At 43.6% G+C, this 27,259-nt stretch overlaps 1 protein-coding gene across 1 annotated transcript in view; it reads left to right on the forward strand.

Annotated features, from left to right (window-relative positions):
- dag1 (dystroglycan 1) overlaps positions 1-19,606 on the forward strand; it is a 60,238-nt gene extending 40,632 nt beyond the window's left edge. The window contains exons 3-4 of the mRNA XM_080423281.1: positions 14,366-14,839; positions 15,090-19,606. Coding sequence (XP_080279407.1) covers positions 14,366-14,839; positions 15,090-16,946 — 2,331 coding nt within the window. The 3' untranslated portion in view covers positions 16,947-19,606. The remainder of the gene's footprint in view (positions 1-14,365; positions 14,840-15,089) is intronic.
- The last annotated feature ends 7,653 nt before the right edge of the window (positions 19,607-27,259 follow it).

The following is a 27,259-nucleotide window of genomic DNA, read 5'->3' on the forward strand; positions in this document are numbered from 1 at the left end:
TCTCTCTCTCTCTCTCTCTCTCTCTCTCCTCTCTCTCTCTTTTAGATCTCATACATTTCTCTTTCAGGACTCTTCTCTTTCTGAACAGTGACATTCTCACTGTCATTCCTTTATGCGTGTCCTCTCTTCCTCTCTCTTTAGCCTCTCTGTCCTGCATGCCATTCCTTCCTACCCTCTCTTTCTATTATTATTATTTTCTTTATTTCTATCTCTTTGTCAGGTTTCTCTCCTTCCATACTGCACCATACTTCTCTCTCAGTGAGAGAGAGACTCACCCCAGAATCCCCTGCTGTTGCACAGCCCATAGCTGGCAGGCTGGCAGTGAGAAAACTGGCATTCACAAAGAGGGAGGGAAACCCAAAGATAAAAACACACGCACATATACACCAGAATATATGAGTCATCATAGCAGGCCCAGCTAGCACCACCAACGGTTACTGGCACTCAAATGGTGGTGGCCATGTTGCTATGTAGCTAAACATACAGTAGGTGGTCCTGGCCTTCATATGTTCCAAATTATACACTCCGCAATATTCATTCATAATTGGGGGATGGTGTTGTTTTAGTTGGTGGAGTTGTGTGTTTTGGTTTATTTGATCAAAATAGTGTTAGCTAAGTGGGGGGAGGTGGCTTCACATCTCTCCACAGGGGTATTCGCAGCTCTGTATTAATTCTCTGTATTAATTCTCGTTATTTATTGTGGCCTTTCCGTCACCTTTTTCACATTTTTATATTTTTTCCCCGCCACTTGTTAGTTTTAGATTAAGCAGAACACTGCCAAGCAGTGTGTGTACAGTAGCTGAACTTTTAACATTTGTAAGGAGAGAAGGGAAAAATCATATTTGAGGAATCAACTTTGTAAAAGAAAAAATGTGAACTAAAACAGAAAGCTTTTCGATGTTTTCTCCGCAGCCTAGCAAACCGAGGATCTGGACAGCGACCAAACCTCTGGTTTAAACGTCAATTACTCTTTAATGCAACATATCTAAAATGTAGTTATTTGTTTAACCACTTGAAAACCCCAAGCATCTCTATCCGCCAACAAGCTTGTTAGATCGGCTATTCTTGGCAAAAGATTTGGTGTAGCATGATAAAAGAGCGAACACAGTACAGTTGCAAAATATAGAAAAAATATAGACTGTTTAGGTAGTTAAACTGATAAATGACCACTGCTGGCCACCAGGTGGAGCACTTTCCCAAAAGTCTGTGTGGTTAGATACCACGTGATAAGTGTGTCTTACAGTAAAAGATGTGTGTTGCACACAAATGTATGTTGAACGTAGTACCCATATTGTGTATGTAGTACAGCGTATGGGATTCTGGCCCAACTAGAACCTGGTATCCAGCAGGACTGATGGAGGCCCAGGGGAACGGGGAAAGGGTTGCAGTGTGAGCGAGATGCTGCTTTCTTTGGTTCTGCAGGATGACTAACTGACCCACAGCCACGTTTGGAGTCTGGAGCATTGTGTGCTAGATTATATTTAGATACTGTTTGCTTACACGTTTACCTGTTAAGGCAAAGAGACACAGAATAGGAACTAATTTATAGGTTTTTCCAAATTGCATCGTTCCCGACTTGCATTGTCCCTGAGTAGTACAATACATTTAGCTAACAATGGGTACAGCTATGGTTTGTTTTTAGTCAACTCAGCACTTAACCTTAGTGGTAAAATATTTCATTCCTTGAATTAATTTGATTTCAGTTGACAATGTGGTCCAAAGTTGATAGCTCTGTATGGAGAAAGCTGATTGTCTAAATGTAGTTCTATTAAAGGGATAGTTCACCCCAAAAATATATATTTTATTGTTTTGGTCGCATTCCTAAGCCAATAATTTGATGACCAGCGGACCGGTAGGCAGCGGTCCGGTAGGAGACACAAAGGAGACTCCTACCGGAACCGCTGCCGGTCCCTTTAAGCCTTTACATGTTTTGAAGACTCATTGTGTTGGCAGTGGGCAACATTGCCAACACAAATGATTGATATCTCTCATTAAAGCTTCATGTTATTCCTATGCAATAGGAACACGCTACACAGTCCCGCATTGACGCATTCGTCTGCAGCTACAGGCACTATTGACAACATTTGGCATAATGCAGTAGACAGTCAGTGTTCTTCAAATGGCAGAAATCTGTCCCAAACGTACCGAGCTTCAGGCGATATCGCCCCGTTTCTGCATACATCAAAAACATTGCTTGGATATCATGTCCCTCATTACCCCACCGTGTTTAAGGTTTAATGATTTGTATCGCTTCTATAGCAGCTCGTTAGTCTGTTAGCCCATTCAATCCGGGAATGCATTTTTTAGATTTGAACTATAACCATTATTTTATACTTTGGCCATTCAAAATGAGCAGATATACAAGCTCATAGCGCGGCACCGAGTGCCACACTATGAGCTTGTAGATCTGCAATTCTTTTGAAAAATCTTGAAAGTTCGTGCAAATCTAAGAATATATATATTTTTAAAGGGAACATTTTTGACTCAAATCTTTGCTTCTGGGGGTCCCTGGAACAAAATATTTTGGCGGCCAAATACATATCATTTTGGGGGTCCTGGACATGAAAAAGTTTGAGAACCACTGATATAGCAACATATCTTTTTTTCCCCAGAAAACTGTTTGGGATTTAGAAGACATTTGTAGATGCGTTCCCGGAGTGAATGGGTTAAGAAAAAAAGAGAAGAAGATGGCTAATGTATTATTCACAAGGCATCAAAGAGAAAGAGATAATTGCTGACCCAGGGACAAACGAGGGCTTGGCCCGGGCTGTTTGTCAAGCATCTCGCCGGAGAAATGATTGTTTGATGGCGAGCTCGGCCTGTCAGCTTTAGACTGATGGAGACGACAAAGGGTTAGAAGACGAGTGTGTTTTCCAAACGTGTCACCGGAGGACGAGTAAATCAACTTGAAGATGTCTCTTCTTTTACATTCTTTCTTTTTTTCCTCTTTTGCTTTGAGCATACCATTATGCCGTTCAGTTATTGTTATTGAGGGAGCTCTTAGCAGTAAAGTCGGGCACAAAAGGTCGCCGGACTGAGGACTCTTATCACTCTCGTCTCTTTAATCTTTTTTTATTACCGTGATTTATCACTCTATCCATTCTATCGTATATTCTATTCATTTGTTCCGGTGGTGTTGCTAACCGTGTCGCCGCCTCAATGACAGAAGACAGTTTCGGAAGACGTGTTTTGGCTCCAGCCCTGGAGGTCAAGGCAAAGACGTTGGTTACGCAACAGCAAGGCAAAGACGGCTACCCGTCCCATTAATACCAAAGTACTGTAAGGAAGGAAGGAAGCAAGAGGTTATTGATGGACACATTAAATCTGTGAAAGATAACAATGGTTTCTTTGGAGTACTCCATTGTTTATTTGTCCAGACAGCCTCCTTATAAATATATAATATATGATATGATGGGTTTCTTTCTTTTTTAGATGGTCTAGTGCAGATATTCCTGGAACTGTCGGAGCAACAAACAGGCTTTGTTTGTTCCTTCTTTCTAATTCAGTACAGTTCAGCACAGAAAGTCACACTGTTCCTTACTGGAGAGAAATGTATTTGTCTGGCTTTACCTGTGTGCTATTTGGAGAGAGTGGGTGACCGTGAACTGATGCATGTGTGTACGTGCACGCATACGTGTGTCCATGTTGTTAGTGCCTAGGACATGAGTTCCCTTTAAGAATGGGAAACCTAGAAAAGTTCTACCTTCTGAGTGTATTATCTCAATGTGCGTGCGTGTGTGTGTGTGTGTGTGTGTGTGTGTGTGTGTGTGTGTGTGTGTGTGTGTGTGTGTGTGTGTGTGTGTGTGTGTGTGTGTGTGTGTGTGTGTGTGTGTGTGTGTGTGTGTGTGTGTGTGTGTGTGTGACAGTGGTGAGTTATTCTGGTGGAGCTGCAGCATTAGTCAGAGTAGAAGTTGAGAGTCTGCAGAAAACAAACCACACATACTGTGACAGAGAGATTCAACACATACACTGACACACACACACACACACACACACGCACACGCACACGCACACGCACACGCACACGCACACACACACACACACCACGACACACTTTCACCTGCCAGCCCACGCACTCACTCACACACGCACGCACACACTGACTAGCACACACACACACGCACGCACACGCACACGCACACGCACTGCTGTATCTCAGCAGGTAGAAGGGCCAGCAACCAATCAAAGAAACTAGTTTGAATACACACACACCACTGCCACCTACACAAATGTTCTTGTCATAACAAAAGGCCAGAGACACAGGAAGAAGGCATACACACAACACCAAAACATGCATGCACAGACTGATATACATAAAATGAAAGACATGCTGCTAATACCCATCCGCACTGCCATTTTCTTTGTTTTCCTTCTCTCTCTCTCTCTCTCTCTCTCTCTCTCTCTCTCTCTCTCTCTCTCTCTCTCTCTCTCTCTCTCTCTCTCTCTCTCTCTCTCTCTTTCTCTTTCTCTCTCTCTCTCTCTCTCTCTCTCTCTCTCTCTCTCGCTCAATCAATCTCCCTGTCTCATGTAAATTACACATCTGGAGTGGAACAAACTAAGACCAGCTTCTGTTGGCCTCTAAACAGCCAATTCATTGCTGTAAAATACAACCAAATGTCATGGGGGGGTTTTGCCTTTATTTTTCTGCTCAGTGTATAAGACAGAGGCCCAGAGAGAGAATGAACTACTGAGAGAGTAAGAATGAAAGAATGAGTGAAAAAGAGTGAGTTTGACTGCAGGCCTTGGCAACCAGGTTTACCTCAGGTTATTTGTGTGTGTGTGTGCGTGCGCATTATTTAGGGCAGGCTTTATTGCTTAGAGCCCTCTCAATCATTATAGTTTAACGACTAGAAAATAGGGTGTGTTTGTGGCTTTGTGTATGTGTGTGTTTTGATGTTTGTGTGCGTATTTGCATGTGTGCAACTGTGCATATGCTATACATGTGCATCTGTGAGTGTGCATTAGCAGGCATTCTTGCCTTGCATGCACACGCACATACATCCACAATGTGTGTGAATTCACCCACGCATTTCTTAACAAAACAAATATCCCATTCCTGCATCTGCCTTTGCACACGAGCCCCCCCCCCCTCTCTCTCCCTCTCTCTCCCTCTCTCTCTCTCTCTCTCTCTCTCTCTCTCTCTCTCTCTCTCTCTCTCTCTCTCTCTCTCTGTCTCTTTCTCATGTATTGCACGCAGCAATCACAAACATTTAATGGCATTTTTCTCTCATCCCACAGCCCATAATATCTTCCTTATGTCTCTGACATCACACAAGCAAGAGCCTGTTTAGGCTATGAACGGCAGGAGAATATAATTTGTATTGGAATCTCTGCCATCTCTCTCTAGGAGTAGACCAAAATAGACATAGAGTCGGGTCCTATCGTCTGAAAGAAGAGCCCCTGAACTGTGATTTTGCCCAAGAGCAAACTGATGTCCTTTAATGGGAGCTCCTGTGTCATAAACAACACATCTGCAGCAGCTCAAACTGACTGCAGAGAGCAGATGAGAATCGGCGTAGATTCCCAAGCCAGTTGACCTCAAAACCATCCCATCACTGTGTTTGGTTGAGAGACACACACACAGCTCTCCGCTCAACGTTATGTCCCGCCTACCTATCCTGTTTCACTCAGAAATACATCACAATACGGAAGTTAGATTCTACTAAATACTTCCATTTCAGCCTGATCTTTAAAGGTAATGAAAAGCCCAAAAAGGTTAATGAATTGGCCCTGATTGAATCCACCTGCAACACGCCCACTGATAATACATTAAAGCCTGAATCCAAGCCCATCTTGCCACTGCACCACGGGTACTCTGCCCTTCTCTGGTCAAAGAAATACCATGTGTGTGTGTGTGTGTGTGTGTGTGTGTGTGTGTGTGTGTGTGTGTGTGTGTGTGTGTGTGTGTGTGTGTGTGTGTGTGTGTGTGTGTGTGTGTGTGTGTGTGTGTGTGTGTGTGTGTGCGCGTGTGCGTGTGTGTGTGTGTGTGTGAGAGAGAGAGAGAGAAAGAGAGAGAGGAGGTGGGGGGGGGGGGGGAATCATAGCAAATATTACTTCATCATCATTAGTGTTTTATTATGCAGCAAAAGCCTGTATTACATAGCTGTCAGTTTGAGAGCTATTTACTTGAGAACCAAGTGACAGTTCAGGGATATAAAGCTCGCACCTGTGATGCTGCAGTCACAGGGCGCTGTCTTATTAACCACCTGCTTCACTTCCAGCTTTAACAGGGGAAAAACAAATTGTTATTCCAAAAATACACAGTTGTCAGCCCAGAGAGAATTAGGCTGCTTTTCCTGAAAAGCAGATGACAGTTTGGAGATGCATTTTCCACCACCAGGTATTCGTTCCCCAATTCCTGGATTCCTGTGTGTGTGTGCGTGTGCGTGTGTGCGTGTGCATGTGCGTGTGTGTGTGGCACCTGAATGCAACTGCCGTGGGCCACGGATGAATTTTTAACACTTGCAAATGAGCTTCGAGAGTGCTCTACCTCTTGCAAACATCTGCCTGCCCATTGGCTACCCCCCCCAAACTCACACACACACACACACACACACGCGCACATACACACACTCACACAGACACGCACACACACCATTACACCTCCCATTCTCCCCTGGCTGTCTTTGCCCCCCTGATGTCCATCCATCTACCCGTCCCAATTCTTCCTACGCGTCTCAAATGTTCCACTGGAAACATTTGACTGTGCCAGTAATTCCTGCTAGGGCCCTCACACTCCCTCTGTTCTTACTATATATATATACCGTATATATAGTATATTACACACTAGATATATACAGTGCATAGCTATCTCTCTCCATATCGGTTCTCTCTCTTTTTTTCTGTTTCTGCACAGCATCTTAAGTTCTTCCCTGCACTATAATACCCTAAAAAATACTTTAACTCAGAGAGTGTTTAACTCCAGCTTTTAAATTAACTGAGGATTTTATTGGGTACACTGACCCCAGGAGGGGCCTGCCTTGTGTTTTCTCCTTCTCTCTCCCTCTTTCTGCCCTTCCCTCTCATCCATTCCCCCTTTCCTTCCTCTCTTGTATCCTCCCCTCCGTTCTTCCCTGCTCGTCCGTTTCTTTTGTCATTCTCTACCTCTCCCCTCCTGCTGTCGTTGCCCCCCCCCCCCATATATAGTTCACTGTCTCCCTCTTTCGCTCGCTCCTGCCTCTATTATCTCCGTCAATCCACTAGCTGTTCCTCTCCCTCTCTCCTTCCTTCCCCCACACTGTCCCTCCTTTAATATTCCCTCTTTGCTATTCTGTCTATCCGACAGTACCTCTCTCCCTGCCCTCTATTATTTTTGCCTTATAGTTGTTCCTTCCCTCCAACTTCCATGTGTCATCATTGACCCTTGCTTTTAACCCCCACCTCTCCCTCTCTCCCCCCATTTCACCTGGGCGACGTCCTCATGTAGTCATGTCCGTTGCCAAGCCCTCTTCTCTCTCTCTCCTTCCTCAACGATTCCAAAATATGAAGCTTATCTGTGGAGCTGTCACTGGGCTCCTGTCTGCAACAATGGCCGTCTTTCTCTCCTCACGACAATGGCCTGCTTTCTCTCTCTCTCCTCCTCACCGAAAACCGCTGATGGACTCGAGGACGCCTGGACTCTGATATCGGCACGTGTAGGGAGATATCATAGTCTTTCTCTGCTGTCTCTCTCTCTCTCTTTGTCTTGCAGTCATTTTACAGCTGCTCTCTCTTAAAGAGTCCCTCTCTCAATCTTTCCTCTTATGCAGTCACTGTGTTCCTCTCTTCTCTGTCTTTTCTCTGCTTGTTCTCTCTTTCTCTCTCCTCTTGCAGTCTCGGTTTCATTCATATCACACAGCCATTTCCCCCTCTGCTCCTCTCTCTCATAGTCTCTATTTCTCTTCATCTTTGTCATTCTCTTGCTCAGTGACTCTCTCTCTGTCTTCCCCAGCCTCTCTCTGTCTTTGCTTCTCCCCCTCCCTTCACCTGTCCTCAAAAGAGGTCAGGTGATGGAATTGTGTGTGTGTGTGTGTGTGTGTGTGTGTGTGTGTGTGTGTGTGTGTGTGTGTGTGTGTGTGTGTGTGTGTGTGTGTGTGTGTGTGTGTGTGTGTGTGTGTGTGTGTGTGTGTGTGTGTGTGTGTGTGTGTGTGTGTGTGTGTGTCTCCCAGGAGAAAATAATGAGAACGGGGGTCCCTCACCCTGATCATGATTGCACTACAAATAGACGGCGTATCACCTGGGAGAGCAAGATGATCCTAGAATGTACAGTAGATATTATATTGACCATGTTACTAGGGAGAGAAAAAGAGAGACATACGAGAGAGATGGAGAGAGAGATAGAGACTCCCCAAAGCAAGAGATAATACATTATGGCAGCATTATGGATATTATGCTACCAGGGAGAGCGAGAGAAGGAGAGACTGCTTTTCTCTCTCTACTATACCCTCCCATTTTGCAATCTCCCTATACATTTTTGTCCGAGTCATGGCCGTTACATCACCTCCAAAATGATTTTTTTCCTATCAATTACACACCCCATGGAAACTTTTTTACATGGGGTAACTTTTTTGTCGCATTCCTAAGCCAATAATTTGATGACCGGCAGCGGTTCCGGTAGGAGACACAAAGAGTCTCCTTTGAGTCTCCTACCGGAACCGCTGCCTACCGGTCCTCTGGTCATCAAATTATTGGCTTAGGAATGCGACAAAAACAAAAGAAATATCCATGAATTCAAGGGGCCAAGTATGAAGGCTGTGTGACCCAGGTCGACAAGTATATAGGGTTTAAGTGGTTAAAATTTTCATAGCTATTTTCTGCAAACAAGGACTGCACTGAAATACAAAAAAACAAGAAACTATCAAGAAGGAGCGATGGATGGAGTCATGGAGAGTAGATTAAAAACTAGGCGATAGGCTAATGTCTCCCACTGTTTTACACCCGTCCATCACAAGCCCGTTTTCACATCCCAGTTCTATCCTGCTAGCTTATAGCACATAGAGTATAGTGCAGATAGTCACGGTGACTTCCTGGCTAACGCGTGTGTGTGACTCTGTGTGTGTGTGTGTGTGTGTGTGTGTGTGTGTGTGTGTGTGTGTGTGTGTGTGTGTGTGTGTGTGCATGTCAGAGCGCAAGCCATGATCAAACGCAGCCTGTCTTTGATGAGATTATTCTCATTTTAATTAAACTTAAGACTGAGCAGATGTCAGCCATTGGCACAACAGGCTTGTGTCTCTATCAAGTGTTGCCAGGTCAGTTACTTTGTCTTCTGATTGCGGAAAGAGAACGCATTTTAAGAATTGAACGAATCCCCTGTAGAGCAGTTGGAAATGACTGTAGCATAGCGTTCAGGCATTAAAAAGTGGGGCTTCAATGATGTCTGCATCAGTATGTAAATCTCTGTGCCCTTGCCCCTGTCTTAATAGCTTGCTTGTAAAACAGTCTTGTCTGTGGGTTTCTTTTTAGTCTTTTTTACTGCCCGAAGATAGATGAATAGTGTATTCAAAACGCAATGTGTCCATTTTGGATCCCCGACCCCCCCTTCAGAATCTCCAAATTATAAGATCCGATCTGTGAAAGGGTCACTATTCTATCCACCAAATACTGTTGCTAATTTAAAAAGTACAGTAATTAATGTTGTGCTACTATATGAGTGAATGAAAGAAGAATGTCATTTTGAATATTGGTAATTTGAAATGAGATTCACCTGGCAACCTACCATCCTCTTTAAGTAAGGAATGCATTCCATCCTTTGCGGATGACTGAAAATGTTCTTAATAAATAATGAAATCAAGCGAACGGAGTGTGACCATTCCTACAAGATGCTACAAAACTAGGACATCGCACCAGGTAGTCACAGTAGCATCCATAACAGAATGGACTGCATGGTTCCTAATTCTAGCCTTCTTTTTTTCTTTTTAAATAAGAGAACAAACAGTAACCTTGCCAATGGTGTGGGTTTTATGCTGGATAATGGAATGGCTGGATAGTTTCTGAGAGCATATGATAACCTTTAGGGCCAAACATCAAACTCTTTCCCTCAGACGCATTATGCCAGGAAGAGTTACATCATTTGTATAGACAATTTTCTTTGCAGCAGGGTGCGAGAGGATTTGAGGTTTCTCTGTTGTGCTTTTAGGGAAAATGCATAAAAATGCTTCAGCAGTGGGCCGTGTGAATTTAATAGTCAAGAAGAATGCTCAAATGGGAAGGCACTGCTTTCTGCTGGCTGAATGCTGTAGCTCCCAAACCAAGGCAAGCTGACATAAAACACGCTGTTCACACCCGGGAGCTGCCCAGTGCAACCTCAGTCTTCCGCTATCATCCACTCAACATCCCCAAAGTGAGAGTGAGAGTGATCTTGGATTAAATGCATCATATTGTCATTAATTTCCCCCGCACAAATGTTTCCAGCTGGTCTAGGAGATTTGAAGCTGCAACACTGCATATGGTGCACCTGCAGTGAATCCGGCACTTGACTTTTGTAACTACTGTAATCTTTGCGTTCTCGTTTCAAGCAGTCTGAAATAGCCGAAGTCATCATCTTAACATGCGCTGTGTGTGTGATTTCAATCGGCCCCCTCAGCCCCGCGGCTTGACGACCTCTCGCATTTGTCTGAGTACCTGACAAATCAAATGAAGCACGCTCCGTCATCATTTTAAGCCGCACGTCATTAGAAGCGTAGAGGTAGAAGAGAGAGATCAACCCTGTGCTCGGGGGGAGAACGACAGGGCAATTTACAGAGCAATTATGACCATTCACACAAGATTACTGCCTGGCGACCGCCTCAGCCTTGCGTGGTCTCTCGTTATGATTTAATTTGGGGTGCCATGTCGCCATGAGCTTGTTGCAAAGTTTCAGGGCTTGTCACAGACTCTTGGCAAAATTAAATAAGGCGTGACTCTATTTCTCAGCGTTTGAAGACAACGAGGTATTTGTTTTTGTGTTGTGTTGTTCTCAACGCCTGCAGTTGCTACAAGCACAACTAGCAAATGAGAAATGGTGGATGGATAGATCAGTGAATGGTTCTATGAATGGGTACATTTCTGAATGGGGGAAAACATAATGAAAACACAAAACGTGCATGTGTGATGTGTATGAGACTCATTAAAAGATTCATTCTTGTGTGAATCACTGTGTGGTCTTGAAAACATTAACAGGCCTGCCTTATTCTGCTGCCTGTGTGCGTGTGCGTGTGTGTGTGTGTGTGCGTCTTTCTGGTTTGGTGTAGAACTTCCCAAGGTGGAGAAGGAGGATGTTTAATTACTGTTGGGGGAGGAGGTTTGAGGAGGTGTCAAGGCTCTTGTAGGAGGTGGGAAGTGTTCCGAAGGAATTGGAGTCTGCAGAGAGATAATTGTTGGAGGCTTAGCAGCTGATAAAGCTTTGGTGTGCGTGCGTGTGTTTTTGTGTGTGTGTGTGTTTGTATTTCAGTGTATATTTGTGTGTTCATATATATACTGATTGAGGAAAAAATTGTCACATTAAGTTTATTTGTATAGCCCTTAATCACTGTTAAATTCTCAAAGGGACGGCAGTGGCTCCTCCTGGCTTTGTGTTTAATGTGCTTGAGCAAGACACTTAACTCCTAAATGCTCCCGGTGAGCAGGTTGACGCCTCGCATGGTTGCCTCCACTGTCGGTGTATGAATGTGTGCGTGAATAGGTGAATGTAATGCACATTGTAAAGCGCCTTGGATAAAGGGCGCTATAGAAATGCAGACCATTTACCAAAGGGCTTTTACTGGACCCACTTTCAACTGCTGTTGTGATGCACACACAGTTTTGTAACGATACAAAATAGTCTGCAGGAAAAATGTAAACATAAAGGCCTATAGTTGTACTTGCCTGCTGTGTGGAACATGGTCAAATTACTACAGTCGGCACTGGCCATTGTGACCAACAGAGGGGAGAACGGTTGTAAACAACCATGCTGTGAACAGAAGGCCACCATGCCCTACACCAGTGGTTTTCAACCCTTTTCATACCAAGGTCCATTTATTTGTTCGGCATTTAAGCCACAGACCACCGTTTGATGAGATTTAGCCTCTCAGACCCAAGAATAGAATATTTCGTTATCGTTGGATAAGATTTTGTTCACAATACCATGCTGTGTTGGTACCATTAGGGGAGATAACAGGCAAACGTTGATCTAAATAACAATTATTCTACATTCTTTAATGTGTAGACTTATTGTAAATTAAGTAATGCAGTAATTCTACTTAACATTTGGTTTCATTTTACGCTCAAGAGTTAAAGATCTAATAAGGGTCCATTTGGTTACCAACTCTACATCATTTAGCTGGGGACCACCTGGAACCCCCTTTAGGACCACTGGTGGTCCCCGGACCACTGGTTGAGAACCACTGCCCTACACCAAATGAGATGTGGTTGTGCTTAATGCTTATAAGGGTTGAGGTCCAGTTCTCAGTCTGTATCTTTGTGTGTGTGTGTTTTAAGTGTGAGTCTATACCTGTGCCCTTGCGTACATCAAAGTCTACATGTGTTCTTTGTGCATATAGTATCCATAATTTGTGCGTGTGTATTTGTGTGTGTTGTAATGCCAGTGTTTGCATGTTTGTGTGTATCTGCTAGTGTGTCCTATGTACAGTATTGTGTGTGTATGTGTGTGTGTGTGTGTGTGTGTGTGTGTGTGTGTGTGTGTGTGTGTGTGTGTGTGTGTGTGTGTCTGTGTGTGTGTGTGTGTGTGTGTGTGCATGCACGTGTGTGTGTGTGTGTGTGTGTGTGTGTGTGTGTGTGTGTGTGTGTGTGTGTGTGTGTGTGTGTGTGTGTGTGTGTGTGTGTGTGTGTGTGTGTGTGTGTGTGTGTGTGTGTGCATGCATGTGTTTTCCCCCGGCACAGCCTGTGTGCTGGTTAGAGCATTAATGATGTGCCATGGGAGCGTTGCCTCTACATAATTTATCAACCAGGATTTATTAGCTGCAGAATTAACTTGTAGGAGCTGGGGAGCGTAGAGCACATTTGTTCTCGTTTGTGTGTGTGCGTGCGTGTGCGCCAGTCACTCCCTTGTGATCCATTTCTCTCCATCAACTGCCAGGCACAGGGGTGTCCCCAGCCGTGTAATTGGCTAAGTTATTTAAATTCAAGTCTAGATTTAAATTACAATCCACTAGATCTGTATTCTTGTGTGCAGGTGGGGGGTCTTGGTGGGTGTGGCCAAAATGTGTGCCGTGTGTACGTGATTTGCAGTGGGGTCCGAAAGCCAAGCCATATGTCATGCCTATTTTCAGATTTATGTTGTTTCAATTTGTCTCAGTGCTCCTCATGCAACACTGCAACATTGTCAGCTCAAATAAAGTGCATGACTTTTCAGATACAGTATGCCCCCCCCCACTCCCTGTTGTCACAGCCAGTCTCTATTATATGCTGTCAAACCAATCCAAACGAATGGAATGGAGAATAGGTTTTAAGGGATTAAGTTGAAGCCATTTGTGTGAATGGAGGAGGACAGTCTGTGTGGGTGAGACAAGGACACTTCAAGGGACTTAACCAACTTACATACTTTGTTGTATGTCAAATATAGAAAATAGCACATCTACAAGCTCACAAGATTGTAGATCTGCTATTTTCACAGAATGTTTGCCTATTTTAAAAGGTGCTATTGTTCATTGGTTAAAGCCTGATTTATACTTTGTTGTACGACAGTGTCGCTCACTGAAAATAGCCTACAAGCCCAAACAAAAAACAAGCCAAGTTTGATAGCAAAACTGAACAGGGAATTACATCCTATTGAACAGAAGCACTATTGTATGCTTTGTGAATAGGGTAATGTTAATGTGCTGCCAAAAGATTAGATGATTATTCTCACATCAAGGTTATGTTGTGATGGATATCACAATAAAAAAAAGGAGCCACTGTTTTGTTTTGTAGGACGTGGTCTCAACCAAATGTCCCCGGCTGTCCCCATCTTTTTACTTTTAAGAATTACTTGACTTTTAAGCGCAGGGAGTGAGGTCATCAAAGAAACAAGTCTTCCATTAGAGAAACAAATCATGTTTCGAATTGCCTTTTAGATGTTTCATTGAAAAACCATCTCATAGTTAAGTTTAATCTGTTTATTAAAACAGATTTTTAGATTACAAATGTCACTACTGCAATCTTTCTGTCCTTTGTTCCCTCTCTCTGGTTGCCTCAGAACAAATAATTAATCACCATGCCTTCTCTTCGTGTTTGATATTTTTGTTCATTTGTCAAATGAAGAATCATTATCTGGTCTACTTACAGTATGTTCTCTCTCTGAGCCAGATTAAATAGACTTGACACACTTATATGCAATATTCTTGAACAGCATAATAATACCTATTTTATCTCACCTCATTTGTAAAAGAAAAAAAGCTCAAGTCTCTCTCTCTCTCTCTTTTCCATTGTTCAGATCACCGAGATGGGTAAGGATGTCCTTCCGGCCTGGCTCCATTGGGACTCGGACAGCGGGGTCCTCCAGGGTCTCCCCTTAGAGGAGGACAAGGGTGTCCACTACATCTCTATCTCCATTGCCAACCACACTAAGTCCCCCGCCTCACCCGCCTTGGAGGTCTTTTCCATTGAGGTCCACCCCGAGGACCACTTGGATGGCGAGCAGGCACAGCTGGCGCTCAACCAGGTCTCTATGGATACCAACAATGAGGTTCAGCCGTTCATCTGTGGCAATGAGGAACCCGTAACGGTACTGACGGTGATCTTGGATGCCGATCTGACCAAGATGAACTCAGAGCAGAGGGTGGAGCTCCTCGACAAGATGAAGAGCTTCTCCGGTGTGGGTCTCCAGCACATGAAGATCCTCCCAGTGGTCAACAATCGGCTGTTTGACATGTCAGCTTTCATGGCTGGTCCGGGAAATGCTAAGAAGGTGCGTAGGTGAAGTGCTTGGTAGATGGTTGGACATGAATGAATGGATGGGTGAAAGAATAAGAAATGAGTTGTAGCCAGTGAGTGAAGATGAAGACTTAAGTGAGATGGAGGGATGAATGGATAAGAGAGAGGGAATGGTTAAATACTAGTAAGATGAAAAATGAGTATAGAACTAGAATACATTAGGGTAATCTGTCCATTTAATACATATGCAAAGTGTATTAATACATGCATTTCATTACAACTAGGTGGTGGAAAACGGAGCCCTGCTGTCGTGGAAGCTGGGCTGCTCTCTGGACCAGAGCACGGTCCCAAACATCAACAGTGTCCAGGCTCCTGCCAAGGAGGGTGCCATGTCCGCTAAGCTGGGCTACCCCGTGGTGGGCTGGCACATTGCCAACAAGAAACCCCACGTCCCAAAGAGGGTGAGGCGTGGTTTAAACAACACCCCAACTCCTGTTCTGACTGTGAATCCACCTACGACACTGGTGGAGCCTCCGGTTAGGATCATCCCAACCCTCTCCTCTCCGTCCATCGCCGGCCCCACGGAGAGCTTTGCCTCACCTGTAAGAGAACCTGTTCCGTTGCCTGGCAAGCCCACGATTAGGGTCCGTGAGTCCATTGCTCACACCCCAACCGTGGGACCGCCTCAGCCAACCAAGGTGATGGAGACCACAAGCACCATCACCATCCAGGCCACTGTGACCAGGCCTACTTTTGTAGTGCCCACTGCCACACCACCTACCCCGACCCCCACCACAAGGCCTACTAAGAGGCCCAAGAAGCCCAAAACGCCAGCACCCCCCAGGGAGCCGAAGACCACCACAGCCAAGCCGTCCAGAAGCACCACGCCTTCACCTATCGTCCCTATCGTCCCTGCCATCCCTGCCATCCCAGAGCTCCACAACAAGAAACCTGTGCTGCGCAACCCCATTGACCAGGTCAATGCACTGGTGGGAACCTATTTCGAGGTAAAAATCCCCTCCGACACATTCTTTGACGTTGAGGACGGCACCACGGACAAGCTGCGCCTGACGCTAAGGGAGAACCACAATGAAGCGGTGGGAGAACGCTCCTGGATCCAGTTCAACACCACCAGCCAGCTCCTCTATGGCCTGCCGGATACCCAGCACATTGGCAAGCACGAGTACTTCATGCACGCCACTGACAAAGGTGGCCTCAATGCCATCGACGCCTTTGAGGTACGGGTGAACCGCTGGCCCCTCAATGACAAGAGCCCAGTGCTCTTCAGAGCACGCTTTGATGGCGAGCTGCAGTCAGTGACCAACAACATCCACGCCAAGATCCTCCTGGTGAAGAGGCTGGCGATGTCCCTGGGTGACCGCAATAGCAGCACGGTGAGCCTGCGGAACATCACTAAGGGCTCCATTGTGGTGGAGTGGACAAACACCAGCCTCCCGCAGCACCCGTGTCCCAAGGAGCAGATCGCTGAAATGAGTGGAAAGCTGGCTAAAGACAACGGCGCACCCAAGCCGTATTTCACCAGCACCATGGGGTCCGAGTTCAGGCCCTTGGATGTCAAGGTGATGGGCAAAGCAAGCTGCAAGATGTGGTCCTTCATCCCAGAGCACAGCATTCCCATTGTGGAGGTCCAAGCTGTGACCCCAGCCTTGGGCACGGGCCGCCAGAGTACGGACGATGTGTATCTCCACACAGTGATCCCTGCCGTCGTAGTGGCTGCCATATTGCTGATTGCCGGCATCATCGCCATGATCTGCTACAGGAAGAAGCGGAAGGGCAAGCTGACCATTGAGGACCAGGCCACCTTCATCAAGAAGGGTGTACCGATCATCTTTGCTGACGAGCTGGATGACTCCAAACCCCCTCCCTCTTCCAGCATGCCCCTTATCCTCCAGGAAGAGAAGCCCCCACTCCCGCCACCGGAGTACCCCAACATGGCCAATCCGGAGACCACACCCCTCAACCAGGAGTTGCTAGGGGAGTACACGGCTCTGAGGGACGAGGACCCCAACGCACCGCCCTACCAGCCACCACCTCCATTCACCACCCCCATGGAGGGCAAGGGCTCCCGTCCCAAGAACATGACCCCCTACAGATCCCCACCCCCCTACGTGCCACCCTAAGACTTATCCCTGCCCTCCCCTCACAAGGGCAGAGGGAGAGGACACCTGAAAGGAACTGAGGAGATGGTTTCCTTGCTGATGTTTGTCTGTTTGGATATATACAAATGGGAGGGTTTTGAAAAGAGGTGCTATAAGTACAATACTGACAACTTGGACTCTGGTTTGGGATGGGGTGGGCAGGAAGGGGTGTTTCAGGAAGAGAGATAGGTTGAATGGCTGTAAAAAGGCTGGACAGGACTACTGGTTCAGTTTGAACCCAGCTACTATGGTGGCCTGCAAAGAACAAACAACGTCTTGTTACACCGGCTCACGAGCTGACCAAGTTGGTCAGCAGCGACAGTTGGGGAGAAGAGTTCTCCTATCCCAGCGCTTTTATCTGTTTTTTTCTTAGTTTTTTCCCTCCTCAATGTTGTTTTGAAAATCTGCTATTGTTTTGGGGGTTTTCTGTGTCTGCATCCCCCATTTCTGTTTATTTCTGGACATACTTCACATCAAACTACTTTGCCTAACAGCGCTCCTTTTGTGCCCCTTTTTAATAATACGAGAAGACAATGAACTGCCATCGAACCTCTGCAGGCAGCAACTCTGGTTTTTAATAAGGAGAAAGAGAGCGATTCTCTGAATATATGAAAAAAAACAAATCTTTATTGCAAGGATTTTGGATCGCCCCTGCAGACAACACATATGAATGAGAGGCCTGTGTGTGTGTGTGTGTGTGTGTGTGTGTGTGTGTGTGTGTGTGTGTGTGTGTGTGTGTGTGTGTGTGCGTGCGCGTGCGCGTGTGCGTTTGCGCATGTGGATTGGGATTCCATACAGTTTGCCTTTTAACATTAGCTGTCCATTTCTATCCTTATTCACAATGTCTAGTCGAGATGAGAATAACAAGGTAGCCTAAAAAATTAATTAGACATGAATAATAAATGATGTTTGTTTGATTTTATCCATTTTAAAGATCCACTGTATATCGAAAAGATGTTCTGATAGATAGCATTATTATATATATATTTTATTTTTTTGGATGGTGGAAGAAAAGGTAGAAGGAAGGAAGGAAAGAAGGGAGTGCCTCCCTAAAATAATCTGCAGGAGCTCTTTTTTTTTCTCCTTGGTGAAACAATACGAACAGTCTGATGCGAGTCAACAATGGATGCTCTCCATTATGTGAAGATATCCTCACTTATTGTTCTTACCCTCAGCAGATATATGTTTGGCATATATGGGTGCAAGTGACAAAGTGGAGAATTAAAACAGAGTATGCACAGTTGTTTCACATCTGAGAGGGCGAGTGAATGAACGGCTGGATCGGATGGAAGCCACAGCCCAGTCACAGACCTGCCAGTTACAGTATGGGGAAAAACATGTAACTGTCCTTTTCTCTTGCCTTTTGACAGATCAAGGGGCAAACCATTTTAGAGACAGTTTGGCTAGGTTCAGTATGCTTTGAGAGGCATGGATTGCTGTTTCACACAATCAACAGGTTCCCCCTTTCCGCTGTTTTCACTCCCAAAATGGCTGCCTCGTTTTAGTTGAAGTTGACGATCCTAACTGATGGTGGAACGCAATTTCAGCTTTTTCAGTAATGCAACAAAAAGTGTCTTTTGTACATACTGTGGTTCACTTGTCAGGTTGGAGCTGTATTTACACATCAGCTCCAGATGTCTTATGTAAACTGGGAAGAGGAGCCCTGCAGTTTATTTTAGACCAGGGAAAATTATTTTTTTATGTACTGAGGCTCGACTCTCAGCTCGGGGGAGAGACAAAAAAGCAAACAGAACAAAAAACAAACAGCGTGCCAATGGAGAATGTCACCGGTAAGGGACTGTAGAGTCAGTCACATTGTATGCCTATGCTCCACCGTACGATAGCGTCGCAGACTGACAGATCTATAGGGTCGCAACACCTCACGTCCACGACGCGTTGTGAGCTTATAGACTGGCTATTTTCGGTCCGCGACGGCATCATACGGCAAAGTATAAATCAGCTCTAGAGGTCAGAGGAGAGAGAGAGAGAGAGAAGAGCTAATGCTAGTGTGAAGATGACAGAGAGAGGAAAGGGAGGGAGATGAAACTCACACAACAAATGGTCATGGAAAATCTCTAATTTTTTTACAAAGATTTTGATACAGCCTCAAATTGTTTGATTATGAAAAGGAAAAAAATGAATAAAAAAATAAAATGATTAATGATTAGTCTTTTGCGATTTGTAAAATCTTAGCTTAGAGTATTGATTCAATTATGTACACCCTTTTTTCTCTCTCTCATGGGTCACATATTTCAAGTGTTTTTATTTTTTATTTAATTTTTTCAGTGTGTGTGTGCGTTTGCATATAAAAATGTATCTCCTGCTATACAAAAGTTGGAATGACCCGTATTTTATGTAATCAAAAAATGTTATTTTTATGCCCTTCTGTTTGCTAACGAGTTTTTTTTTGTTTGTTTTGTTTTGTTTTATTTTGTTTTGTTTTTGACTGAAAGTGACCCTTTGCAATAATAATGTATGTTGCAGTCCATTTAGTGACTGGTCGATGCAGGTTCAAAGCGAGTGACACGTACAGTGTATCATGATGTAGTTGGTTCTTGTAGGATGCCAAGGCTTTTTTGCTTAGCGAGTGTGCATTGTCATAATAAAACCAACTGGTACGATTAAAAAAATAAAATAAATAACCACTCTTGACACATGTATTTGTCTCAGAAAAGGGGCCGCTATCTCTCTCGGGATTGTGCTTGATAAGGGAAGTATGTTATCCTGTCATGCATCACAATCAAACCCAAATTGATGTTTATGGATGAGCTTCTGGTCACCATTGCTTTTCTAATGCGTCCACTTAGCCTCATTATTGATAAATCAATCCATCTCAAGTCCACCAAGGTTGTTTTTTTGTCCCTGGACGCCTTCTTGACGGGTGGCTTTTTTTGGTTCTCAGTCAGGGCTGATTGGACGGGTCACAGTGGACAGCTTTGCTGTGCTCCAACGACTATCAAATGATTAGTTGGACAAAAAATCAGCTTGAAAGTCCGTCAAAAATGGGTGGCCGTAGCTGAGTGGGCTAGAGAGGCCGTCTTGGAATCAGAAGGTCACCGGTCCACCCTCCAGTTCACCCAGTCTATGTGTCGAAGTGTCCCTGAGCAAGGCCTCTAACTGCTGTAACCCCAGGTGCTATATTAACCCATTTAGACCTGAGGCCGATCATACAAATGTCTTCTAAATCCTAACAGTTTAAAACAATATATATATATATATATATTTTCATAAAATAAACAAATATATATATATATATATATTCAAAGATTTGCACACATTTTCACGATTTAACCCTCTAGAACCTGAACTATGAAGGAAAGGTCAGAAAATTCAATTTTTTTGAAAAGGGACACTTTATTGGGTCTTAAAACATTTTTAATTTAGTTTTATTTATGTTTTTAACATTCCTTTGTATCATTTATTTGTTGTATCATATTTGATACAAGGGGTATTACGGGGTATTTCAAGTCGGTTTTAACATTTAAAAAAAATTATAATAATATCAAATATGATACAAATCGTAAAGGACTATAGACCTGTAGTATCAAATATGATACACACAAATATGATAAAAAACAAACTCAAATGCTAAATTTTGAGAGCTCATAAGTGCATAAGTTATCCAACACTTATTTCAAAATATTAGTAAAGATATACTAGGAAAACTTGCCAGAACTGCTTAAAAAAGAATTGTTTGTTAGTAGTGCATCTCTCTCCTGTTTAGTTGATGGCAGCCATTTTGGGTCAGACCACCTGAGGCTCTGTAACTACCTGCAGTGCAAATGGTATGGTCCAGGGGGAAGTGGGGATGTGTCAGATCAGATATGATACAACAGGTTCTTGGTCCAAGTATTGATTACACTGATTTATTAAAGAATCAGTGTAATGTGTGTATCATATATGATACGTTTGGCGTTATAGGGTTAAAGATGGGGTGCCGATTCAGTGATCCCCCCCCCCCCAAAAAAACATGATCATCAGGTATTATGGTTATACTAGGAGGAAGATTATTTTCAAAAAAGTGTACAGAAAGTGTTAAAATTATGTTTTATGTGGACACGCCTCCAGTTCATTAAGTATACCTGGTTCTCACCTTAGCACCTCCCACCTGAACCAGTCCAATCTGCTATATATAGTAAAAATAGCAAATTTACAAGCTTATAGCGCAGCGTGCTATGAGCACTCTGTGCCGCGTTATAAGCTTGTAGATCTGCTATTTTTGAATAGCAAAAGAAATCAAAAATGACACAGATGCGGTCTAAATGGGTTAATAGCGCCCACTGCTCCTGATAGTTAGGTCGGGTAAGAGAAGAAATGTACAGTGACAAATACCCCAATAACATCTAAAGGGGAAGTTTGATTTTTTTAATGTGACACCCGTAGAAATACTTTTATCTCTCACCCACAAAGCTCTGTCTTGCTCCTACACACTAACACACACACTAACGCACACTACATACTGCTGACTTTAATTGATCACTCGATTGATTAGATGTAAATACATTCCCATACACTCACACCCCTCTGACCGTTGGTGACAGGCCTTAATTTGGGAGGATGTGTGTGCTGAGGGAGGGGAGAGGGTGATGGATGCTTTCCTAAGACGTGGCTGGGCGATGAAATGGGTAAATGGATCACGAGGATGACAGAGATTAATGTATCATCGATCTGAGTCTGATTGAGGCTCCTTGTCAAGACAGGCACCTGCATAACACAAGGACATGACAGGGTCTCTCATAACACAAACCCAGCATCGTTCTAGTAATTTCCCTTTAATCTTTGTTGATAGGAGGCCATTATTGCAATCCACATTCTGTCAGAGCGAAACGGGATAGGCTGCATGGCTTCTGAAGAAAATTAAGAAGCTGCTCAGTGTATTTTTTATTATATATATATTTTTTAAATGTAGGTTGGGGTTTTAACCACTAAAGGGCCATCCACACTAAGCCCTATAACTATTGTTCACCACTGTCGTCAGTATAGTTGTGGGGTGTGGACTCTGACATACACTTGAGTTAGAATGAGCCACAGAGTGCTTCTTACTAAATGCACGGAACGTTTATTGATGCCTGCAACATTCAAACCTATCAAGCGTTGCTGTGCTCGAACGATCCTGTCTGCATTAATAGCACAAATGGACGATAAAATAACGGTAAACATGGAATTCTCATGGTTGGGGTAACGATTCAAAGTCAGGTCGTAAATGAGCAGGTTGTCAGACAGGACGTGACCTTGATGAGCAGCGCTCCTCTCCAAAAGTTGAACAATGTTCTGCTTGAAGCGCCCAGGACACTGGACGGCAAGAGCGTTGAAACACAAGGCACAGCACTGGGAAGAGGAGCACTCCAGAGCATCTTCACCATAGAAATGCATGGCAGAAAGGCGTGGGAAGCTCAAAAATATTCATGTGGACACGGCCCCTTAGGGGACGTTCACACACTGTTTGCAGACTGAAAAACGCAGGGTGTGCCTTTTCTGTGCAGTCCACAGAGCAGAGCAGCTTGCAGCGCCTTTCCTGTCTTGATGTTGCCTGTCACTCAATTTCAGGCCCTGATCAGACAAGAGCAATCTCTTTTGTCTGTTCACCGGCTCTCAACTCATCGGATTGGACAGAGGGGGAAAAGTAGCAATGATCTGGAGCGCTTATCTGCTTTGAGTTTCTTTTCTTCTAAGGCGCCCTGAAAAGCGGGCGGGCGGACGGACCTCTGACGTCACTCTAACTCAGACATATAACTATAAACAAACCCCATACGCCCATATATAGGAAGGACCACGGCCACGTCACGCTGACTCAGACATAACCATAAAAAACCCGACCATGGCAATGTCACTCTGACTCAGACATAACCATAAACAAACATGATACGGCCATATATAACATAAACATGTCACATGACTCAGACATAACCATAAACAGACCCCATATGCCCACATTTGGCATATATGGAGATCCGGTTGTCCAGAGCCACAGATCCGACTGCCAGGAAGTGCACTATATGGTCCTGTGCATATATGGGACCGACTTGACTTCAAACTCGGCTCGCACACCTGCAAGGACTCGTCCAGTTGTCCAGAGCCGCCGATCCAACCAATATGCCCAAATGTGGGCGTGCCAATATACAGGGTATGGGCATAGACTAATGAGATAAGACCTGAGATAAGATACTGTATAAAGGTGCGTGAGCATAGCAGCAGATGTGTACTGTGCATGAAGGGACACAGGTAGACAGACAGATACATATATGGGCACAAAAGGGACACAGACGGATACAACGGGTACTCTGACAGCCCCGACACTCAGACATATCGGTCATATTGGCGGTGCGATGTAGGTGAGTGGGCCGCATAGCGGCCCGAACCTCTAGTTTTAAAAAAATTGCTAAAAGTGAGTATGCCAGGATTAATGTGGTTGAAGGAAATAAAACCAGGCGAGGAGAAGGTGAAACATGAAAAAAGAAATGTGAATTAAAAAAAGTATTATTCTGCTAAAGCCATAGATTGTGTGCTTCTTGAGGTTACATCTCCCCATGACACCATTTGGTACCAGACCGTTCCTGTTAGTACTCATCCATTTACAGCTATGCCCTTCGTTTTAGTGGATCAAACTGGGCTGAGCAGCTGATGGAGTCTGTCAGAGAGACTGCTGAGTTTGCATTTTGAAAGCCAAATCAATCGTCTTCAGGGTGCCAGATAAGCTCAATCATTTACAGATGAGTTGTTGAATTGATTGAATCTGTTGAATTTTCTTTTTTCCCCCCTCAGTATTTTGATGTCTCAGAACTAAAGAAAAGTCAACTTTTCAGGAAATGTGGGGGGAGGATTGATTTACTCATTCATGTATTTTCAATATTTCACAATGTAAAATACTTAGCTTGGAACAAGGGTCTTGCGATAGTTCCTATACAGTGGCCAACGTCAGGGATCAATTACTGTAGATACACAATAGGCCTCCAAGGCTCCTACAGGGATGCACATGATTTAGAATACAGCATTTGTATTCAATAAAACCTCTGAGAATAGCAACCCTATACTTAATTCATCTAAGAATAGACTGCTTCTTGGAAGAGAACCTCTTCCGCACAGGATCAATTATTGGACTACACAACCTACACTTAAACTATGATTTAGGAGGTGTAACTGTCCCAGGCGCTACTATTCATAGATGCCTCATGAATATTGCCCGAGTGCTTTTTTGAATAATCACACAGCGGTGTTTGAATCAGGTTTAATCATATGTTAAAAGCATTGTTCCTAACTGATGCGTAAACAGACTTTCAATTAAGCCTCCTTCCTATTCTCTCATGAATAAGAGGCTTGTTTTAGAGGGCTAGAAATCATCCTCATTCGACCCTGCTGAGTAAGGAACTTGGAGGACTTGTTTATGCTTGAAACAAAGTGCTAACAAAACCAAAGACACAGCACATTAAGAAGCATGTCAATTTGAAATACTGCTTCTTCACTTATACTCATTCTGTTGCTTTTTTTCTGTTTTAAGAAAAGTCTCTTTAGATGAAATGTCATTCACCATTTGTTTTATGATCGTTAGATGCAAGCAGTGGGTGTTACAAAAAATATTGTCTCTGGGAGCAAAACAAAGCAACAAACAAATACTCTTTAATCTGCGTGCTTGGCATACATTTGGTGTACACACAAGACTTTCAAATGTCTTTACACAAGCACAAAACAGGGAAGAGATTTATTTTTTTCTTCGTGGCACTGACTTGATCTGTCTAAACATGAAGAAACCACATACAAATGGATTGTACTCCATTTCAACGACCACAAATTCATACCAGCATAAGTGGAAAAACAGATGTTCTCTTTCTCACTTAAAGTGAATGTAACTTTTTTTAATTGATAAAATGTAATTTTGTCCAATCTGTATGGTAGAGTATGTTAATACAATCTAACTTATACAATTGGGGTGGTTTTATTTTTCTCCCTGCTCTTCTATTGAGACATTTAGATCGTGTCAAAGGTTTGTTTCACCTAGACACAAGATCTGACATGAATTTTGACCTGATGGTCAAGATAAAATTTATCCCGAGCAACCGTTGAGCTATTAGCTCAATTGTAAAAAATAGATATATACATATTCAGGACTTGCGCTGGAAACCGGGTTCAAGTCAGGGGTAGAAGAGGAAAGTTCATGTAATGTAATTTAGGTTTGTTCATTGGTACGTTGGTTGTACATTTGCTTTCTTGAGGGCAACAGTGTTTCACATTAAGTCACACACACACAAAGAACAAAATAAAATAACTAAACTGAATATGAAACTTTATTTTTTCCTCTACCTCATGTCATGTCATATCATATCATATCATATCATATCATATCATATCATATCATATCATATCATATCATATCATATCATATCATATCTTATCATATATCATACACTAACGGTCCCTGGGCATGCAGGCATAACGATCATGAAACCCTTACATTGGACAGCAGTAAAATGTCTTTAATTCTTTTTCATTCATATTAGTCCTTATAACCAGTGGCGTAACGCAGAATCGCGGGGCCTCCCCGCGGTAGTTTCACGTGAGGCCAGCGCGCGTGCATGTGCGTGCACCCGAAAAATTTCGGGTCTAATTCGGGTCTAATTCGGTCTAATTCGGGTCTAATTCGGTTCTATTTGACCAATATAAATCAACTTTTTTCTTTTTTTTTGCTGTAAAAATATTTGTATCAGCGCAGGCGGGGCCCCCCCTGCTGGTGGCCCCCCCGCACCGCATCGCTTGCTACCCCTCAGTTACGCCACTGCTTATAACATGTAATGCAATGAGAAGGTTAATAAGAGTATTAATGCAAGCACTAGCTGTGATTTAATACCAGTGAATCTTACTAACTATCCTCATAATGGGTTAAGTTTTGTTGCCTTTTCAATTGTGTTTTTTTCAATATAATTTTCTTCACCTTACATGAAACTCTCAAGGCGGCTTTCCATATGCATGCATGGCCTCACCCTACCCCATACCACACCGCCCACCTGTGCCTCGGTTTCCACTACAATGAAGTGGGTAGAGTGGTGTGTAATGTGGTACTAAACTGGTGCCTAAAAAGTACCCAGTCCTGGGTAGGTCTGAGCAAGGCTAACCGGGGCTAAAGCTGTGACATATAACGCTGCTGCTACTGATTGGTCGGCTCACAGCTGTGTCTGTCCACACCACGCTGGGCAAGACCTGGGATGTTGGTTGTCTAGGAAGTTGACAACCGGAAATGGTTGAATTTGGCGGAAGTACCGCCCAAGGAAATGACGTTGATGCTTTACAAATCTGTTAACATTCTCCGTGAAAGAAACGAGTGTTGTGATTGGTCAAAAATATCGTTTCCGGGGGAAACGGAAATCCTGTCCACTCAGGACTTCCTAGACACTCGCTGCTTTAGGTCGTGACCAGGCTCTTCTTTTCGCAGATAAGTGAGGCTGGGACCGAGGCTAGTCCACACAGGTCTCTGTAAAATGTAAACACTGGTAGCAGTGTTGCCATGTCCACTTATTATAAGTGGGCTTATTTTTCTGTAAAGTTGCTTGTAAATATTGGTAGTACTTTTACTCCACTACAATTATCTGAAAACGTATTAGTTACTAGTTACTTTTCAGATATAAATGATTACATTATAAAACATACATTAACCACTTAAGGCCTATTTTATACGTAGGCTATTTGAAAATCGCCGATCTACAAGCTCACAACGCGTCGCATCGCATCATTGTAGATCTGCTATTTTCAAACATTTTAGTACTTTTATTTTTGGTACCTTAAGTACATTTTGATACCAATAGTTTTTGTACTTTTACTCAAGTAATTCCAGACTTTCACTTGTAGAGTACTTCTACATTGCAGTATTGATACTTTTACTTAAGTAAAACATTTGAGTACTTTTTCCACCACTGCTTGTTTCTAAAGTGTAGTTGATTATTTGGGCCTTGTTTCCATATGTTGTTGAAACCAGTGGTTCTTAAACATTTTCATGTCAAGGACCCCCAAATTAATATGTATTTGTCCAACATTATGTACATATATATTTTTTAAATAGCAGATGCACAAACTCACAATGCGTCGCATCGCTACGCGTTGTGAGTTTGTAGATCTGCTATTTTCAAATAGCCGTAGATAGTCGCTTCTTTTGGGATTGTTTTCAAAGACCTGATTGCTTGTTTTTCTGCTAAACCTGGCAACATTGAATGTGCGACGCTGAATGCTAATAATGTTTTTTATATAAGTGGTGGCAACGTTTTTAGACCCCACACAGGTCTTCCCAACAATAGCGAAGATTAAAGTCAGGG

This window comes from Gymnoscopelus braueri, assembly GCF_963280865.1.
Source record: "Gymnoscopelus braueri genome assembly, chromosome: 3".
NCBI classification, from domain to species: Eukaryota; Metazoa; Chordata; class Actinopteri; order Myctophiformes; family Myctophidae; genus Gymnoscopelus; species Gymnoscopelus braueri.